The sequence below is a fragment of the Thunnus thynnus genome, chromosome 17, assembly GCF_963924715.1.
Source record: "Thunnus thynnus chromosome 17, fThuThy2.1, whole genome shotgun sequence".
Lineage (NCBI taxonomy): Eukaryota > Metazoa > Chordata > Actinopteri > Scombriformes > Scombridae > Thunnus > Thunnus thynnus.
In genome coordinates, this window is record NC_089533.1 from 12,188,102 (window position 1) to 12,204,796 (window position 16,695).

General features: G+C 42.6%; 1 protein-coding gene across 1 annotated transcript in view; it reads left to right on the forward strand.

Moving 5' to 3' along the window:
* The window catches only part of adgrl1a (adhesion G protein-coupled receptor L1a), a 92,596-nt gene that overhangs the window by 62,727 nt on the left and 13,174 nt on the right, over positions 1-16,695 (forward strand). Inside the window, exons 5-19 of the mRNA XM_067616488.1 lie at positions 3,805-4,012; positions 4,235-4,499; positions 5,674-6,001; positions 7,516-7,809; positions 9,230-9,333; positions 10,369-10,554; positions 10,757-10,795; positions 12,562-12,742; positions 12,854-12,976; positions 13,875-14,086; positions 14,189-14,362; positions 14,969-15,178; positions 15,793-16,013; positions 16,312-16,378; positions 16,559-16,650. Coding sequence (XP_067472589.1) covers positions 3,805-4,012; positions 4,235-4,499; positions 5,674-6,001; positions 7,516-7,809; positions 9,230-9,333; positions 10,369-10,554; positions 10,757-10,795; positions 12,562-12,742; positions 12,854-12,976; positions 13,875-14,086; positions 14,189-14,362; positions 14,969-15,178; positions 15,793-16,013; positions 16,312-16,378; positions 16,559-16,650 — 2,704 coding nt within the window. The remainder of the gene's footprint in view (positions 1-3,804; positions 4,013-4,234; positions 4,500-5,673; positions 6,002-7,515; positions 7,810-9,229; positions 9,334-10,368; positions 10,555-10,756; positions 10,796-12,561; positions 12,743-12,853; positions 12,977-13,874; positions 14,087-14,188; positions 14,363-14,968; positions 15,179-15,792; positions 16,014-16,311; positions 16,379-16,558; positions 16,651-16,695) is intronic.

Genomic DNA, 16,695 nt, shown 5'->3' on the forward strand with positions numbered 1-16,695 from the left:
TATTTCCCTCTATGTGTGGCAGTAATTGGCATGCTAGAGTATGATAGCTACAGCCTGGGTTTTAATCCCTGATAAGGTAAGTTTCATTAGCCATCTGGCTAGTTGGGAGGGTAAAGAAGTGTTGTGTCGGCACTGCCTGGTGACTTCACAGGGCTGATCATGACTACAAGATTTCCATCTGCACCCAAACAGGAAATAATCTATTAATCTAACTATCTCACATAATCCCAGATGGCTCTTACTCTAGTTAACCAGCGCAAGCCAGACTAGGATAATGCCTAATCTCAAGATTTACGCCTAATGCTTAATGCCTAATGCCTAATACTTCATTCATACTGTGGTCATAATAGCCCTTTGTACTATAAGACTCTACTGCTAGGGTTTGGCTGCTCCAGCCTCCCACTGCTACAATCACCCTTCACGGTTAGAGGAAGAGAGAGGGAGGCAGAGCGACAGAGAGGCAAAAAGAGCTGGTAAACAAGAAGGCAGCCGGGAAGGCTGGGGAGTGCAGGTCAGACTTAATGAAGCCCCCTAGGCAGGGTTTGCAGGGTGTGAAGCGTGGCCACTGTTTCTGTTTGGCCTGTGAGTGTGTGAATGTGTGTGTATATATGTGTGTCCTCATGGCCTGCGTGTAAAGCCTGGAGGCCGTTGATGAGCCCCTTTGACACTGGGCCCACCCAACGACCAGTTCATTAGAATAAACCAGGGCTTGTTGATCAGCAGCCGGCAGGGTTCACACTGGAGAGGAGGGAAGAAAGAAGGAATATGGGGGAGGTAGGCAGAGTATGAGGGACTGTTAGTCTATTCTGCACCACAGTGTTATTGTGGTTATGGGCCCAATAGAGCACAGACTGCTACCAATTTAGGAAAGGGCTGGAAGGTTAGGTGCAATAATGAACAGAATCACATAGAATTTTTGGAGAGACACTGTGGCAGGCATGATGTTTTGTGAGTAAATTGTATTGCATGCAACAGTGGCTATTGTGGAGATGTACTAGATTGTAGTCCAGTCTTCTCTTTCGCTAGCCTGTATAATATAGCCAGTCATGACAGAGTACATCAGTCCTTCTTTCCTCCAAAGCTCTGGATTCAGTTCTATACTTTTATTATTGGTCTATTAGGCGCTTCAATCTGGACATGATAGATATGAATGGTTATTAATATGATGTTAATATATACAGTATTGTATCATAAAACACAAACAATATATTATATGTATTTTTCATATATGAAGGTTAAATACTCTCTCTGCTATTTAGCAGTGTTAATCAGCTTGTTTGGTAACACCTGTACAAATTGCTAATCTCAGTAAAGACAACACCAGCAAAGGTGAATCGCTACCATATTAAATCTTAACACACTGAACTTAATAGCATAATATCACACTTTGGTGGCATGTATTTTCCAAACTACATCAGATTTGCCATCATTAGATCATACTGTTGCTGTACAAGTTTGTTAAGTTTTGCATGTGCTGCTGTGTAAAATTGTTTTTTTACTGGATTACTGACCATGAACCAAATTGTTGTATAGTGACATTATGGAATTGCTCCGCCTTCTACTTTACTTTTAATACATATCAGTTTCACTGACTACAGATGAGTTGGATGCATTGCATGCATATTAATACTTTCTTTTATAGTAGGTCATCCTTTTTGTGACTGTGGAGAACATACTTGCATGTTTGTGTTTCTTTGTCCTTTATTCTACCTTGAGGCTGAGTGTTCCTGGCTTTGTTTATGGGTCACCTACATGCAGAGTCGCTGCATTGCTTTCTGCATGCTGTTTGTTTCTCTATTTACAGTAGCATTGTAGTTTTGAGGCAGTGTCCTACTTTTATTAGTTGTTTTTTTTTCACTTGATAGCTTTCTTCTCTGATAATACCTCACCCTGTACAGAGTGAGGTGTTTGAAATATTTTGGAACTTATTTGCAGTACACTCATGGTGTGCCTGGATTGATAAAGATGTCATTTGATTGTGGTGTGAGGAAGAGTTAGCATAGATGTTAAACAAAAAACTCATTGTTCAGCTGTCTGAAAGTGCCGGATATAACCATTGCTCTGAACATTATTTTGCATATTTCAGTCACCCACGTTCATATTTGCAAAGCAAACACCTCAGGCGTCTCTGCTTTCGAGTGAGCATTTTGGTTCGACAATGGAGCATGACAAGCCTCCTCCCTGTGAAGAGTCTGTATTCAGAGTGTTTGTTTATGCCTGAGCTTGATTAGATTCCTGTTTGGCTGCTAGTCTCAATCCCTGTTGGACCCCCTCAAACAGAACAGGCTAATTCCTAAGTGGCCCAGCACTACAGATCACCAGCCACTATCAACAACAGCACGACAGACAGCAAAAAGAGAAAGCTGGATTTTCAAAAGCCTGAAGCCTGAAGTAACACCATTTCCTCCATTTCTCTATTGTGATTCTCCTCCTGCACCAGACTCCATGCAATATTCAAGACAGTTTGAGCCTAGACTGATCCATCACTCTTAACAGCGTGACAGTGACAGTGTATGAATGCGTGTAGGTGTGTGCATGCATGTCTTGTACTATCCTTGTGTGTGTTGGGATGGCATGCATGTGTGTGTGTGTGTGTGTCTATGCATCCGTGTGTGCTGTATGTCATCTGTGTCCAAATGCCCCTGCAGCGTCCAATTAGTTCAGAGATGCGTTCAATCATGAGGTGACCAGCAGGTGTCTAGTTCTGTTGTAACCCCAAGCCAGAAAGCCACATAAATAAGCTGGCAGAGGAGACGTGGGGACTCCTCAGCTGTTTCATTCTGTAGTGCCTCCAACTCTCTCTTGCCCTCTCTCTCTCTCTCTCTCTGTTGCTGGTACCACTGTGATGTCAGAGTGCCGAGGATGCCAGCAGCTTTCCTCATAGATCACCTGACATGCTTGGTGGTCCCAGGGCACTGGCTTTGTCAGGCAGGGACACAGTGCGTCAGCTAGCCAATTTACACCAATCCGTAGTGGATGTCCTCCACCTGCTTAAAGTAGACATCCTCTGTATGTGTGTGTGTGTGTGTGCTTGTTTGGTGTATGGATTGTGTGTGAGTGTGCCCATGTATTGTCTGTCTGTGTTTATCTATGTCTGTTTGGAATAGGGACAATTGTTTGTGTCTGTATTTGTGTGTGTGTGTGTGTATGTGTGTGTGGGTGAGTTGCAGCTGCGAAGGAAAGGGTGGCCTGGCCAACCTCACATCTTTACCCCAGGATGCTTTTTTTCCTTGACGCATTACTCTTGACTGAGAGCCAAATTTGAGTCCTAATAAAACAAGCTCCACAATTACAGTTTTACCACCCAGTAGCAGAGCAGAGAAGCAAAAGCCTTTGAAATAGAAAATGCACAATCAAATAAAAAGTAGGCCAAGATAAATTAGATTAGAGACCACATCTAAGCCGCGGCAGCAGCCAGAAATCTCCCATTTATCATATCCAGACACTTTCCAACCACAATGCTGATGTTCTACAAATGAGCTTTTATATGTTCCTTCATTTTAAATCTGATAATGTACCTCACCTCACTCCCCCCTCTCCCCCTCTCGTCCATTCTCCTCCTATTCTTTGTCTCCTTTTCAATTCTCAACTTACTTTTATCAACTCACATCTTTCTTCCATCCGCTCTGTGTCTCTCTCTCCTGTTCTATATTCCATGGTCTTTGGCCTTTTCCCATTTCCTCTCTCCCTCCCCTGCCATCTCCATGATATCTTTCATTTTTATAATGCTTTGTTTTGATTTTGTATCTCTCCCTTTTTCCCTCTTCTCCTCCTTTCTGCTCCAACGCCCCTCCTCTGCTCCAGTCTTTGTGTGTCCGGGGACGCTACTGCGGGTGCAGGCGGCCAGCTCTCTGCAGGAGGCGGAGCACCAGGCGGGGGCATGGTGTAAGGACCCGCTGCAGTCTGGGGACCGTCTGTACGTTATGCCCTGGACCCCCTATCGCACCGACATGCTGTACGAGTATGCCTCCTGGGAAGACTTCAAACAGAACCGCGCCACCACCACCTACAAGTGAGGGCGCCTCCCACTGTCCTGGATGATCAAATAGCATCTGCTGCTGTATTGATTTATTGGCTTTTGATGTGGATATAGATGGTGATAGCAGAATGGTCCCACTGTGGTGTCAGCTTGCTCACCGTGAGGCCGTCTTGTAGGACTGTGTCATGCAGAGTAGATGGATTGGCTTGTTCTCCTGGATTTCTGCACCACTCATGTGATTCTCTCTCCTAACAGGTTGCCCAACAGAGTTGATGGCACGGGCTTTGTGGTGTATGATGGTGCAGTATTTTACAACAAAGAACGTACACGAAACATAGTCAAATACGACCTAAGGACACGCATCAAAAGCGGTGAGGCCATTATCACAAATGCCAACTACCACGACACCTCACCCTACCGTTGGGGAGGGAAATCGGACATTGACCTGGCTGTGGATGAGAACGGCCTCTGGGTGATCTATGCCACTGAGGCCAACAACGGACGACTCGTGGTCAGCCAGGTGGGAGAGCAGCGCCGCACAGAAGGGGATGAGATGGGGATTATAAATGAAAGAGTGGATTATGTCGAAATCTCATTTAACTAGTCAGGCAAAAGGTCATATGTCACAATGAATGATTTACCGTTGAGATTACACAAGTGTACTGCCAAATGAGATACAGAGATATTGTTGGCCAGGAAAAAGAGTCACGTAAACATCCTTTGCAAAAGGTTAGGCATAATTTCAAATCCCATCATATCCAAAAACTAATCTTCAAAAGGAGATGAAATTTGTTTAGTTTTGTAGGAGCACCACAACCAGTTTGTTTCTAGCGTAAAACAGCGTATTTACTTCATGACTTAAAATCATCAAAATGTGGCCTTGTTAGGTTGTTGACTCATTTCTGTATCAGTATTTGTTTTTATTGTACACTTTGTGTTAAACATATCATAATCAAAACATGATCCATCACCTTGGACTTTGGAACATTCATATTTTAATATCAGTTGGTTGTTTGTTTCTTAACAAACAATGCTGAAATCAGGTAACAAGTCCCCACATAAGCAGAGTTTGAATGAATGTGTTGTTCAGATAGACGGGTCCCATTTATTATCACTATCTTTGACCTTACCAGGAAATTGTATTTCAAGCTGCATAAGCTGAACTATCCATCTAAAATATCAAACCCTGCATTAGCTATGAGAGTGTGTAATAATACAGCAACAAAGTAATAAACAGGAAAGTGACCACTTTCATCATCAATTGTTTACATTATTGTTGAGAGGTACCATTTATGCTTCTGTGGACTTTTGTACAGTGATAGAGGTGTTCAGTAAGCACCGTTTAGCTTCAGAAAAAAGGTGGAACAAACTGCTTAGTCAGTGACTATGAATGTTTGAACTGAAAGGAATGAAATTATTTTAATCATTTAATGAAGGTAGAGTCGCTACCTTACCATAGACTTTCACCAACTGAGCTTCTGTGCAAAACCCTAAACTCACTATTCAATATTCCTTCAAACTGCACACACACAAATTAAAGAGGATATTGAGAAATTAAAGGAAAGGAGACTTGCTCTGCTTTTAGTCTTGAAGACTTTTGAATTTATACGTTTATATATTATGTAACCTACAGTATGATTGGTGCTGTATAAATTAAGCCTTTGTTGAATTCACCATTTCTTTTGTGCGCACAGGTGAACCCTTACACCCTGCGCTTTGAAGGCACCTGGGAGACCAGCTTTGACAAGAGGATGGCATCCAATGCCTTTATGGCATGTGGTGTGCTTTACGCAGTGCGGTCCGTCTACCAGGATGATGACAGCGAAGCAGGTGGCGACCTGGTGATGTATGCCTACAATACCAACCATGCCCGCGAGGAGCCTGTCAACATCCCTTTCCCAAATCCCTACCAGTATATTTCCTCTGTGGACTACAACCCTCGAGACAACCAGCTCTATGTCTGGAACAACTATAACGTGCTGCGCTACCCTCTGGAGTTTGGACCACCAGATCCAACCACAGGTAAGGAGATGTTCCACAAAAAGCACACAGGAACATAGAGGGTGAACATTGGCAAAGAAGCTTGTGGCATGTAGATTTGCACATTTCTTCTGGGGAAATTGCTTTTTTAATTCTATAATTGTGAGACATTGTCACAAAAAGTAGTCCCACTGAATGGACCATTTAGTTTTTGCTGAGCTCATGCTATAATAACCTATGAGGGTTGACATTGGACAAGTTGGTAATAAGGTATTATTTGTAAAATTGAGCAATTGATCAAGGCAGTTGATCTGAGGAGAGAGAATTACCATGACAAGATGATACAAAGTAAAGAATTAACACCCAACTAAGTTGTAAAGCCCAGCTGATGTTGAGTATTAACACGTGACACTCCAAATAAAATAACATTGTCTTCTCTTGACTCGGACAGCAAATATTATGAATAGAACAGACCCCACAGTGTTTTCTTTCTGAAGATATCACTTAGGTTAGAAATGTACAGATCTGTGTATTTCCAATACATAATATCTGTGCTCACAATAACTGTCTCTCTTATCATTATTTCATATTTATAACATGAAGAAACACCTTGTGATTTATGAATTAGAGTTTTGATTTGTTTTAAGTCAGACTGATCCAGTATATAATTTACTATGCAGTAATACATAGAGTATGATGTGTTTTGCTTCATCAGGGAACATTTCAAATAGCCCATGCTGTATGTGTTTGTCATCTTATCTGACATTTGGGCGCCTCAGATACCACCAAATCATTATATTTCCATCCACAGCCATAGTTACAGTAAAGAGCAGCCTCTCAGGTATAACTGCTGTAGCACTTCGTATCAACTTCTCTGTGTCATGGATAATGAAAAAGTCATTCTGAAATGATAAGGGAGAGGATGAAATGAGAAAATCACACTGCATTTTGGCAGTCCATCAATATGAGAGGGAGGTTTGGATGTACTGTATATCTGAGCCGCATAAAGGCCTGTATAAAGCTCGGATTAGGCCCAGAGAGTGACGAGGCAGAGACAGACGGGCAGCGGCACTCACAGAGTTGTGCATTGACTCTGCGTTTGATCATTTAGGATTTTTTAGTTGTGATGTGTTGCTTTTATCTTCACATTAGGGATGGTTGTTAGTGATGGTGACTTCTCTGATACATTTGATCAATTATTAAGTTCTTCCTGACTTGTGATGATGCCTTCTCTCCATCTCCTCCTCTGCTCCTCCTCCTCTCTCTGGAGAACAGGCTTTGAGAGGCCCAAAAAAGTATTTGTCACCCCAATTATTGTGAGGCTAACTTTTGAACTCAACTTCAGAGCTACATCTTACATTCACATATGTCTGTCCTTCACTCTCTTGATCTCTCTTTTATTTTTTTTTGCTTTTTTTCTCAAGGTTTTGGTGCTCTCCAACAAAACTCTATTTGCATCCTCTTATAACTCTCTAGATGTCTGTCTCTCACTGTGTCTCATTTGTTGCCTCTAACTCTTTCTTCCTTTCTCTCCATGCTACTCTCGGTTTCCTCAGGTCCTCTGACCACTACTCAAGTGACCACCACTCTTCCAGCCAGGCCGTTCACCTCCAGTACCAGCCCCTCTACCGCCCGCCCTCTGGCCCCTACATCACGCCCAATCGGCTCCATCAACAAGCACCCTGATCTTCGGCCAATTACAGCCACTGTGCCTGTCACCCGCCGGCCACCCCGCCCTCCTCAAGGCCCAGAGCCCCATGTCTGTGAGGCCAAGCTGGTTCGAGGTGTCCAGTGGCCTACCACACAGAGAGGAGAAACAGTAGACCGTCCGTGTCCCAAAGGATCTCTCGGTGAGGACATCTGCATGTGTATATTTTTAAACATGTGTGCATTTTTTTCCACTCCATGAAAAAAAACAACATATGTTTCATGTTGAAATGTACCCCCTCTGTATGTCCTCCATTCACGTGGGTATTTGTGTGGGCAATATATCTCTGTGCGTGTGCCCAAGTGATCAGCATGTTTGTGCTCTCACACTTGTTTTTTTCCACTGTTGTCTTCTTCTGTCCCTGCGTTGGTCCCACCAGCAGGCACAATCCCCTAGGACTCACAGATGAAAGCCCGTCCTCCACAAATGAAAGGCTCATCTCCCACAGAAACAGAGCTGATTGAAAGTGGTGAATAATGAAATGAAAGGCTAGACAACAGAGGCTTCACCTCCCTTTTTGCTAGTTTCTATACCTCTAAACACGCAGCCATCAAAAAGCTCTCTCAGAAAAAAAGGCATCTCCCTCCATCTTCCTCTCCAACGGCTTTCGCTGTTTCTGTATGTTCTCTCTGTGAAAATGGCAGTAACATTAAATTAGCAGCTGGCTTAATTGCCGTGTCTTGGCAGAGTTCTCAAACCCAATCTGTGTTCGATGGAGGAGAGTATAGAGAAAAGCGGGAGAGCTGGGGAAAAAAAATCAGTGGGAGAGAGAGAAAAAGGGGGAATGAAATGCAACACCACATCTGCTCTGATCCCTCAACAACTGTGAAGCGTTGCTGCATTGTCTCTGTCGTGTCTCTACTCTTCTGTTCTGCTTCTCTCTCTCTCTCTCTCTTTCTCTCCGTGGTCTCTCTTCTCTTTTTCCCGCCTTGTCTTTGTGACTTGACGTTGGTTATTTGTGTCAGCAGCAGCGGATAGACCCTTCTCTGGGTTTATCCCTGTGTGGTGTCCTTTCTCTGAACCCTCACAACTAAACAGAAAAACCTAGGTGGAAATGAGGGTTGGTGGAAGGTGTTTCCCTTTAGGTGTTTTTATTTGACGGTGAGGGATCATACCTGATGTCTTTGGTGTGTGTCTGTGTGCACAGAGTGATATTTTTGTGGTACATGTGCATATGTTCCTTTTAAACCATTCCTTTTACAGCATGAAAGCCTGTTCCACCCCTGCCGTCTATTTCCTCCCTTTCTCTTCCCTCACTTATTCACTGCCCTACACTCCATTATTTAACCTTTTCCACTTCTGACCCATTTTCTCTCAGACTTTTTACTCTACCTCCTTCTTCCATCTCATCTTCAAACACTTTGAGTATGGCATTTTTAAAATTCATTTCATTCCATTTTTCTTGTGTAAAAAAAGAAAAAAAAAATTTAAAAACCTATCGCACTTTTTTGTGCTTATCCCTCTCCTCCACACTTTCCCCTTTTTAATTGCAGACACCTAACGCTTATTATCTTTTCATTACTCCCCCCTCCCCTGTTTCTTCTCCCTGTGCTGGTCTCCAGGCATCGCTTCGTTCCAGTGTTTGGCTGAGCAGGTCATGTGGAACCCGCGGGGTCCTGACCTGAGTAACTGCACCTCCCCGTGGGTCAACCAGGTGGCCCAGAAGGTGAGACCTGGAGCCGTGCCTCCTGGCCATGGGTCTGTCCCATTCCTTTGCCCCAGTGCCCAACCATCCTCCCTGTCCACCTCCTCACACACATTAACATATCTCCAAGACAGGCCTGATTAAAATACAGACTCATTTCAACTGGCCCTTCGTTATAAGGCATCTGCTCTTAATACTTAATTAACTCTCTTTTTTCACTAATATACTTTAATTACAGCTAGGTTCAATTATTTTTTAAAATCAGGCTTAGGGCCTAGCAGCCTGTAAAGTACTCTGCCACTTCAATTTCTCTATCATAGTCTCATATAATGCATCATACCTGTGCAGTAGCTAAACATCATGGTCACTAGATGATGCAGAATAATTTTAATTCAGCTCACTGCTATTTAAATTACCAAATTGTATTAGTATTAACACTGTAGTAATCTGATCATTCCCCAAATTTGGCTGTCAGATTTCAGAAAAGATGCGTACTCTTAGAGTACTGTAAACTGGTTCAGGCAGCTATATTTCTGCTGGAGAAAACCCGACTATTCAGCCGTGCATACCCTTGACCGGCTTTCTTAAAGGTTTTTTAAGTGTGTGTGTGTGCCTGTAAGGGTAAGTAGTGTCACACTGAAAAGTTACATCGTTGGAAGAATCCATTATACCATCTCCTTTTGGCAAAAATCAATTGTAATTGGAAAGTGGTTGCTAAGGGTGTGATTTCCAAGTGAAACCACACTAGGGAGAATAAAAACTTCACAATGTGTTCTACAAGGTCCATATTTGTTTACTATGATGCGAGAGAGTCTGATAATAAAGCTCCTTCTTTGAAGGGGGTCTGGGGAAATCCGATTACTGAACAAAGAGCATGGAAAGTGAAATTCATTTTAATACTAGGACTAACACAAAACATGTGGTTTCTGTGTCCTTACTCTTAGTGTGCATGCAAATATTTATTAGACTTATTAGACTAATCAAAGCTGATCTGTTTTATCATCATTATACTATCACTGTGTGTAAATATGTGTGCGTTTGTGTGTTTATGCACAGATAAAGAGCGGTGAGAATGCTGCCAACATAGCTGGTGAGCTGGTGAACCACACACGAGGTCGGATCCAGGCTGGAGATGTCAGCTCCTCCGTGCGACTGATAGAGCAACTGCTGGACATACTGGATGCCCAGCTTCAGGCCCTGAGGCCCGGAAACAAGGAGTCAGCTGCACGGAACTACAACAAGGTAGAAGCAAGTATAAACACACAAATAAGTAAACACATGCTATTATTTTTTGAAGGATTAGAAAAGAATGCTGTGGTTAATGCGAATTTACCCCCCTAGTGCACATGCAAGGACCAGTGAGTTTTTAATTTACAGTTTTTTCTGTTTTTTTTTTTTTTTTGTTCGGCTTTTTAATTCCAGGCTTTGTTTTTTTTCCTTCCAGCTCCAGAAGCGAGAGCGGACCTGTCGGGCCTACATCCAGGTACTTTTTCTCTTTTATCTGCCTGCTTTACATGCCTGTGGAGTAGGAATGCTCTGTGACTTAGAATAACTGAGGGAAGATAAATCCTTGGGTAGTCTAGGTTTGTGGATGAGATTCCTTTGGCTCAGTGCTCTGTATTATGATTTATATTGCCTTTGGTATCATCACTTATAGAATTTCTGGTTTGTGCTGAAGAGCAGTGTGTGTAAGTTTTGGTATAACTCCTGGCAGACAGCAGGTACAGTATTTAAATGTTGGTGTAGTATTTCCTAGAGCAGTGAAAGCTGATTTGTCGTTTTTCTATTGCTCATGGTGTACATATCTTTTAAATATGGCTTTAGCTAATCTGGAAGGCATCTGTCTCTGACATAATCTTAGCTTTGTTACACTGTGATATACCCTAAATGTATAATATTGGCCTTGGCCTCATTGTATTACACAATAAGGTACAATATCTCTGGCTCTGAGAAAAATGTAATTTGACAATAGTACGAAAGGCAATAGTTTGTGTTACTATACCCTTCTGTGCTTTTTCAATATTTGTGCAATATCTGTGGTTCTGAGAAAGCTGTAATCTAATATCACGAAAAGGCCTTGTGTATGCTTCTCTGTAATGATGAAATGCGGCACTCTGCAGTACAGAGTCTTTTGTGTGTCTTGACCTGTCTGCAGCATACTGTAATATGACACCCCATCTTCTGATCTCCGCTGGTGCAAGATGAATGTAAAGGCTGCATTATAGTTTGTAACTAGACCATTATTTTTGTCACTCGCTGCAAGGTAGCTCAGTATAACCACACTGATCAGAGGATAAAACAGAAACACCCTCAGTTTTTTTTTTTCTCCCTCTGTAGCAGATAGAGTGCGTTCTGATGCTAAATTCATTTTATTAACAGCAATGCTCTGTATTCCACACAGCAGCCAATCCTTCATTTTGAGAGTCCTGAGCAAGAGAATTACATGAATCATCAAGCAGGCTACTCCAATAAATTGCATAGCTGATACAACCATCAAAATTGCCATTAAATGAATTGTAAGTGTGAAATAGAATTGGTAATATGTCTGACATAGCACAGTAATAAATGTAGTGCAGGGGAATGGTGAGTTTCTAGGATATTATAGTGGAATAGTAGTGACTTTGTAAGTGAAGTGATCAAGTGATATGGTTACATGTTATGATGCAGTGCACAAAATGAGTAACTACCAAGGAAAGAGTAAGAAACAAATCAGGTACTCACTGATAATTACTCAATAGCTCATCAATAGCTAATAGCAAAACAGATTGCTAGCACTGTTCACAAACCAGTCTAATGATTAGTTACTGGACGTCTGTGAATCTGCATGCCAAACACTTTCTTAATTAATTTTTCCCAATTTACACAGAATCAAGTGCTAAATTGCACAAAACCAGTAACTAATCATTACGGCCTCATTATAAACAGTAGAGTATCATACTGAATAGCTGCGAGCGAGGCATCTTACTTAACACTTTTGTGTTTCCTCATGTAAATTAGAATATCTTTCTAGCCAACTGACAAATAGCATAATATGAATGGCACAAGGCTGAGACAGAATTCAAAAAAAGATGTTTTTTAATGTTTTTAAAATGATCATTTTTGGAGCATCATTTTCACACTATGTTTGTAATTACTTATGAGCTATTCATTAATTATTAGGTAGTTCCTGATTTGTTTGTTGCTCGTTTTTTGCTTTGTGTATCTTTTTGTAAAATGTTCCCAGCAATAGTAATAAATGCTTTGTGTCAGGCGGTGGTGCAGACAGTGGATAATTTGCTACGTCCTGAGGCTCTGGAGTCGTGGCAGGACATGAACAGCACAGAGCAGGCTCACACTGCTACCATGCTACTGGACGTACTGGAGAAAGGAGCTTTCCTTCTGGCCAACAACATGTATGGGAATCGCTTTTCTGACCGAGCGCCCAGCATTGGTAAGAAAACGTGTTAATTGTGGGTGCACTTATGAATAAAGTGAAGTTTGGCTGTTTATTACATCTCTGACAGCGCAGAGGAGTTAATAAAATGTTTGTTTCCACCATCAGATCTCGAGGTGCATGTTCTAAACACAGAGATGGACCTGCAGGACTTGTCCTTCCCACAGAACTACGCCAGCGACAGCACCATTCAACTTTCAGCCTCCACTATCAAACAGTACAGTCGCAACGGTCAGCAACCCTTACCCCACCCCACCCTTCAGCCCTACAACTGAAAAATTGTACTGTCCTGTGCATCCCACTCTCTTATGTTTCCATTTGCATTTTCATGCGAGCTTAAAACAGTCTGCATGCAGTTGACTACGTTATTGGTTCATAATAATAGGCTAATCAGATTAACAAAAGCGCTGAGACAATTTCTTTTCTTGATGGTTTCTTAACAGCAGTCTTAATAGAATAGCTGGGGAGGCGTGTAGATTACAATCGGCCCCAGTCTGACAGAGCAATCTCAGCACTCCCTCTCTTCTCTCTTCCCCATTCCATTCCCTCGCTCCGTCTCTCCTCCATCTTATCCCCTTCTCTCATCTCTCTGGTTTCCAACCCCCCCACTCTGTCATCCCCCTCTCCGTCGTTCCCCTCCTCCCTCCGTGGCCCTCATCCCCAACCCTTTTCTGTTTTCTGTCTCCGCTCGGCTCTGCAGTGGGAACGAGATTAGAATGATTGAAACAAACGCACATGAAATATTCATATGGAATAATAAGAGATCTGTGAATGCTTGAGGGATGAATGTTCCATTGCCCTCCACATTAAATCTCGCTCTCTTCCACCAGTCAAAATGAAACGGTCCTTACCATCATTCTAACCTTCACTAACTCTCTCTCTCTGTCTCCCTCTCGCTCACCCTGTCACTCCCCACTCTCTATCTCTGTCACTCTCACTGCTATTACCATATTATGCCCCCATTTCTGTATTTGGTCTTTTTTTTTTTCTCTTTCCTCTCCCTTCTCCTCCTCCTCCCTCCTTCTATTGTTTTAGTTGTATCTCCTTTTTCATTTAACATGCTTTTTTTCTTTTACTTTTCCTCTCCCGTTGTCTCTCTTTTATTCTGTTTCTCTTCGCTGTCATGCAGGACAAGTCAAGGTGGTGTTCATTCTGTATAAAAACTTGGGATCCTTCCTGTCCACTGAGAACGCCACAGTGAAGATGGAAGTGGAGGCTGGGTCAAGCCATGACCGGAAGCGCCTGGCGGTTAATTCCCATGTAATCGCTGCCTCCATCAATAAAGAGTCCAGCAGAGTGTTTCTCACCGAGCCGGTGGTCTTCACACTCAAACATCTACAGGTGGCCTAATTTAATCCTTATCATGCTTAATTTACATCCTGACACATAAACCGTCATCAACATTTGCCATTATTTCTCTCTTTGTTTTTTCTTTTTCTGCAGTTGGAGAATTATTACACTCCAAATTGCTCCTTCTGGAATTACTCCGAACGCTCCATGACAGGCCAGTGGTCGTCGCAGGGCTGCAGGCTGCTGGACACCAACAATACGCACACCACCTGCTCCTGCAGCCACCTCACTAACTTCGCCGTGCTCATGGCTCACCACGAACCCGATGTAAGTAAACAAGGGCGTGGCAGACACATGGTTAAAATGGAAGGCGAGTAATTTATGCAGACATTAATTCGTGCGAGTAATAGCGTTCGCTCACTCTCAGTCACACACCCTCACACACATGCACATTAATGTACCCTCTCAAGGCTGACAAGCTCTTTGTTTTGAATTTTCCCTTATTTCACTCCGACATTCAGGGAGGCACATGCTTACAAATTCATGTCCTGCTACTTCTAGCTGACATTCACATGAATTTGAATGTCATGTATTTTTTTTCAGGACATCTTTTCTCTTGTCTCTACACTTTAGCTCCTTGCATATATTTACAAATATTAAATAAAGCAATTTTGGTCTTTTTCTCCCCTCCCCCTTGTTCTGTCTATCTACCCCCCTATTGTTTCTTCCATCCACTGTTCTCATATCTGTCTCCTTACTCCTCATATCTCATCCCGCTGTCTTCCAAACACTTTGTTCTATATTTTCACTTCCTCTGTTTGTCTGACTCTGCTGTGTTTCTACGTCCCTCTGCCCTCTCTTTGCCCCCTCTTTTTTTCCCCCACATTCTCGACCCCCTTATTTTGTTTACCCACCACACCACCTGGACCTCAGTACCAGGGGCGAATGCACGAACTGATCCTATTTGTGATCACCTGGGTGGGGATAGTCATCTCGCTAGTGTGTCTAGCCATCTGTATCTCCACTTTCTGCTTCCTGCGGGGCCTGCAGACCGACCGCAACACCATCCACAAGAACCTCTGCATCAACCTCTTCATTGCCGAGCTGCTCTTCCTCATCGGCATCGACAAGACAGATTACCATGTGAGTTTGTAGCAACACGTTAGCCCGATACCTTCGAAGGGTGTTGTATAGGATCTTGCTCATGAATAGGTTTAGGCTTGTTTTCTTGAAAAGGTATTGAAACAGATTTTTACTGCTCTCTTAAAAAAGTGTAGTAATTACTCATTACTTTAGCATTATATCCCCAAAATTTTTCAGTACATCCCTCCTTTAAAACTCAGCTGACACGTCTAATGACTCATAGGGTCGGCTTAAGTTTTTGCTTGAACATGAAATAGGGAGTTACAGCAATACACAATGTTTGTATTGAGTGGTGACTGTGAACTTTTTACTGAAATTGAGGCATTGTGTTTGTGATTACATACGTTACTCTATAACAAAATTAGTATTTAATTTAATTAGTATTTAATTACCACTAAATTATATGCACAGAGCCAGTCACTCAGGGGGGCAGTTTTTCATTTTTCCTCTATTAATGTCTGAAACTACTACCTGATAGTAATTCTGTTCTGTCCTCTCCTGTTTTTCACTCAGGTATATGCCTTGATCTTAACTGTTTCTGCTCCTTCATCTTAATATTTCCCTTCCTCCTCTTGTTCTTCTCTCTCTACTCTCTCCCTGGCTGCTATCCTCAGATTGCCTGTCCCATCTTTGCTGGCCTTCTGCATTTCTTCTTCTTGGCTGCCTTCTCCTGGATGTGTCTGGAGGGTGTGCAACTCTATCTCATGCTGGTGGAGGTCTTTGAGAGCGAGTACTCCCGCAAAAAGTACTACTATCTGTGCGGCTACTGCTTCCCCGCACTGGTGGTGGGCATCTCCGCGGCCATAGACTACAGGAGCTATGGGACCAAGAAAGCGTACGTGTGAAGACAGGCCTTTTGCACCTGCAGATTGCGAAGTAGGATTATGCTATTCCCCCAGCTGGAAATGTAATATGCAGTGCTGTGTGAACGGCTCTTGCACCTCCCCGCGGACTGGCTTTTCTGAACACACTTAGCCAAAGCCTGATGATTAGCCTTCATAAGATAATCCGCTGAGACAGGGAAATTGTGTGTGCATGCTTGCCTGTATTCTTTTGTGTGTGTGCGTGCACATGTCTGAGTGTGTTTGAGCTCAGTTGTTTGTAACTCTCTCTTCTCCTCTCTGCCACTCCAGATGCTGGCTGCGAGTGGATAACTACTTCATCTGGAGCTTCATTGGACCCGTTTCATTTGTTATTATGGTATTAGCTTTAGTGTCAGACAGTATTATTCCCCTCAATATTTTGATATCATGCAGTCAAACCAAAAGTATTTTACCATGCTTCCTTTGTGAGGTTATTAACAATGCAAAGTCAGTACTTTAGAATAGACTATATGGTTCACTGCACATTTATTTGATTCTCCCTATCTTCTTTCCTTAGCTCAACCTCATTTTCCTCATGATCACTTTACACAAGATGATACGCAACTCTTCAGCACTCAAACCTGACTCCAGCCGCCTGGATAACATTAAGTGAGTTCACTTAGTATTTATTTTTACATTGAAAAAATAAAATAA